Below are 3,318 nucleotides of genomic sequence, written 5' to 3' on the forward strand. Positions count from 1 at the left end.
AATATATTGATGTTCATTGTATTTTCCTTCAATTATACAACAACACAAAAAAAACACTGAGGTTTCAACACACCCCACGAATGAAATTACCACTTTCTAGTTGAAGAACAAGAAAGTCAGAAGGGTTAAGAATTCAATTTAAATAGCAAAACTCCATATTGAAAATGAGATCAGTGGAGAAAGCCAGCTAGATGGTTAGGTTTTAAAGAGAGTTGTAACTCCCAAGTTACAACCATACTCTTCTGTAAAAACTCCTTTAGTTAGAGACAGAGTAATAAACAATTACCTTGTTCAAGTGGTATTTCTATGTATACTCACAGCCTCTTTGTCCACAGAAGATGTATCCCTAACACTTGTGAATATCTCAGTACCCTAGGTTTTATTAGGTTTCTGCTTGAACAATAACTACAGCTGTGCTGCCCCCTGTTGCCATTTCTGTGACAACAGCTAACAAAGCTTATCCTTTAACCCATTCTTATTCCTTCAACTATTGTCTGGATGTTACATAAATGGAGCCTAGGTCCAACAGGAATGGAATGGGATCAAGACTGCAAAACTGGTTCCTACTACACATGTTATGGCTTGGGTTAACAAATTCCAACCTTTATTTCTAAGTGTTAGAATCCACTAATGCTTTTATCATCTTACCCTTGTATCTTTCTTCCAAATAGAAGTTTAGTGCTAGTTAGGTGTGGATTACAAAGTTTCATTACACTGATGTTACTACCCCCCAGTACACTTACAACTTGCATTTTCACACATCTTTAATTGCTTCTTATGTAGAAACAATATTAAGGAAACATTCGGTAGAACTGTATGCTTATTAAATACTTCATTCTGCATCTCAAGCTGTTCTGCTTGTTTTCTGGACAGGAAATGGCTTATTTCATGTGTGGGCACTATGACCATGTTACATGGCAGCAACACACTAGACTTCATCTGTAGTAAACCATGGAAAACCACTTGTGTACATAGGGGTACTGTGACTTCCTATCCCAAATACATTCATGCAGTCCACGGTTTTTTATTGCTGTCTGGTTGCCATTGGATAACTCTCCCATGAAATTTCACCAGTTGCACAAGAAAAACTGAAAGATAAGCTCTACAGTATATCCATCCAAGGATGTTAATGCCAGAACCAAGGTTGGTGACAACTGCCTTTGTTCTGTGAGCTGCTACAGTAGGCTTCTTCCTCTCTTATGGCTGATTTGAAGCTACTACTTTAAAAAGGTCTCTCATACCCAGGTGGTGCCTCATAATTTCACTGTATAGTCTATAGCCATTCCATGCTTTTGAATGAGGATATCCTTTGGATCCACCAAAGCCATTGTAGGGTAAGCCTTACTGTGGAAAAAGCACAGATCATCTGCATAGACTGATAAACTCTCTGTGGTACCTTATGTCTGAGTCTAGTACTTGGCCCAGTGGATTATTAAATTTTTCACTGGGTTAAACCTTTGGTGCAACTGTTTCAAAGTCCCAAAGTTCTACCTTACTCAGATGCTCAGTGAAGTCTGTGATCAGGTTGTCTAGACTCAAGATCAGGCACTGTACATCCTGTGGTGGACATAGTTTTCTTGCTGTTTTGGGTAATAGTGTAGTATATTTTCATCATTGCTTTTTCTTAAGACTGAGCACTTGCCACTTACTTAAAAGATATAACTTGGTCACATTAGATATTTATGAGATCTGATTTAAACACATTTCCATTTATTTTGTTAAACACTGCTTATACAAATATTTAGTAAAAATCATGGAGAAAAAACACTAGGAAAAATGTTACAATGTGTGATAGGCTAACTTATAATTTTTGTATATTATGCATGTCATTGAGAAAAATTGAGTAAATAATTTTTGCTACCTACACACTAGAGGTATTTGAGGAGAAATTGTGATGGATTATTTTTTTTATTATTCAGACAGCAGCCTATTAAATAAAGATATTTCTTATCTTTTAGTATTATTGTTATATTATGTTTACTATTCATTTTAATAACTGATTTGCTTAAGCAAACTGATTGTAAGTATCAAGTCTTGCATTAATAGTCAGAGAAGGCAAATGTCATGTGAGGAGTAAAATCATGCATACTGCTTATTTTTATTTCTTAGTTTTTTTACTGTAGCTAGAATTACAAAGCAAACTTAAATATAGTTGACAGTCCATATTTTAAGTATTGTTCAGAAATTGGACAACAGTGTTTTTTAGTGCTGCATTACTACATTACTTAATTTTTTTATTTTTTTTGTATGATAATCCAAGCAACTACATCAAGCCAAATAAGGCATGACTCGTTACCTGAAGGAAGCTCAGATGAAGATGTTGAAAGATTTAGGAAAGTAAGCTATGGTAAGATTTAAATTTGCATTCTGTGTATAATTACAAATCGCAAAAAATTTTATACCAATATACATAAAAAAATATTATTTATTTTTCTTGACATTAAGTTCCATAATTTTTTATTTAATGCTTTTTTTAGGGATTAATGATTACAAATTAAGTATATCAGTTGTATATAGTTTTGGGGAAAGTACTTAGCATTAAAGATAAGAATATTATAAAAGAATGTGAAAAGTTAGTCATAAGACATTGCAGTTCAATATAATTACATAAGATATTCAGTCTTTATTTTTTTTAGTTCTAAGGTGGTGCTTACAAAATTAAAGACTTTAGTTTCAGTACAAATCTTCTAAATTTACATACATGATAAAGGTATATCTGGTAGTACTTTGACCAAAACATTCTTAAGTATACAACATTTTGCTCCAAGTTTCATGATGAATTTCTGAACATTAACACACATAATTGTATGGAATATCTTATTTTTAACTAGATTTTTTTTAAACATAGTACAGTGGGCCGGCATGGCCAGATTGTTAGGGTGCTTGCCCTTTCAGCTATGGGGGCATTATAAAGTGATAGTCAATCCCACTATTTGTTGGTAAAAGAGTAGCCCAAGAGATAGCGGTGGTGCCTTCCGTCTAGTCTTACACTGCTAAATTAGGGATGGCTAGTGCAGATAGCCCTCGTGTAGCTTTGCCCGAAATTCAAAACAAAACAAACTGAACATAGTACAGAAAGCTGTATTACGAGTAAGAAGTATTCAAACCATGCTGGTTTAAATGGTTACATTTATGTATGTAATAGTGTAATATACATGCATTATTATGTTATGTTTGAGAGATTCATATTCTTAAATTTGATAAATTGTTTTAAGTTTTCAAGATGAGTGTGAAACTACAATGAATTATAAATGGCCAAAGTGCCTCTCGTGTAGCAAATGCAAATTAAGATATAATCACGTTTCATTCATTTTTTTG

The 3,318-nt window shown here is 33.5% G+C and overlaps 1 protein-coding gene across 8 annotated transcripts in view; it reads left to right on the plus strand.

The window, feature by feature from the left end:
• The window catches only part of LOC106461176, a 72,133-nt gene that overhangs the window by 12,848 nt on the left and 55,967 nt on the right, over nt 1-3,318 (plus strand). For all 8 annotated transcript variants that reach the window (XM_022388040.1, XM_022388042.1, XM_022388038.1 and 5 more), the window contains exon 5: nt 2,261-2,347. In XM_022388040.1, the coding sequence (XP_022243748.1) occupies nt 2,261-2,347 (87 nt within the window). The remainder of the gene's footprint in view (nt 1-2,260; nt 2,348-3,318) is intronic.

This window comes from Limulus polyphemus, unplaced genomic scaffold (genome assembly GCF_000517525.1).
Source record: "Limulus polyphemus unplaced genomic scaffold, Limulus_polyphemus-2.1.2 Scaffold909, whole genome shotgun sequence".
NCBI classification, from domain to species: Eukaryota; Metazoa; Arthropoda; class Merostomata; order Xiphosura; family Limulidae; genus Limulus; species Limulus polyphemus.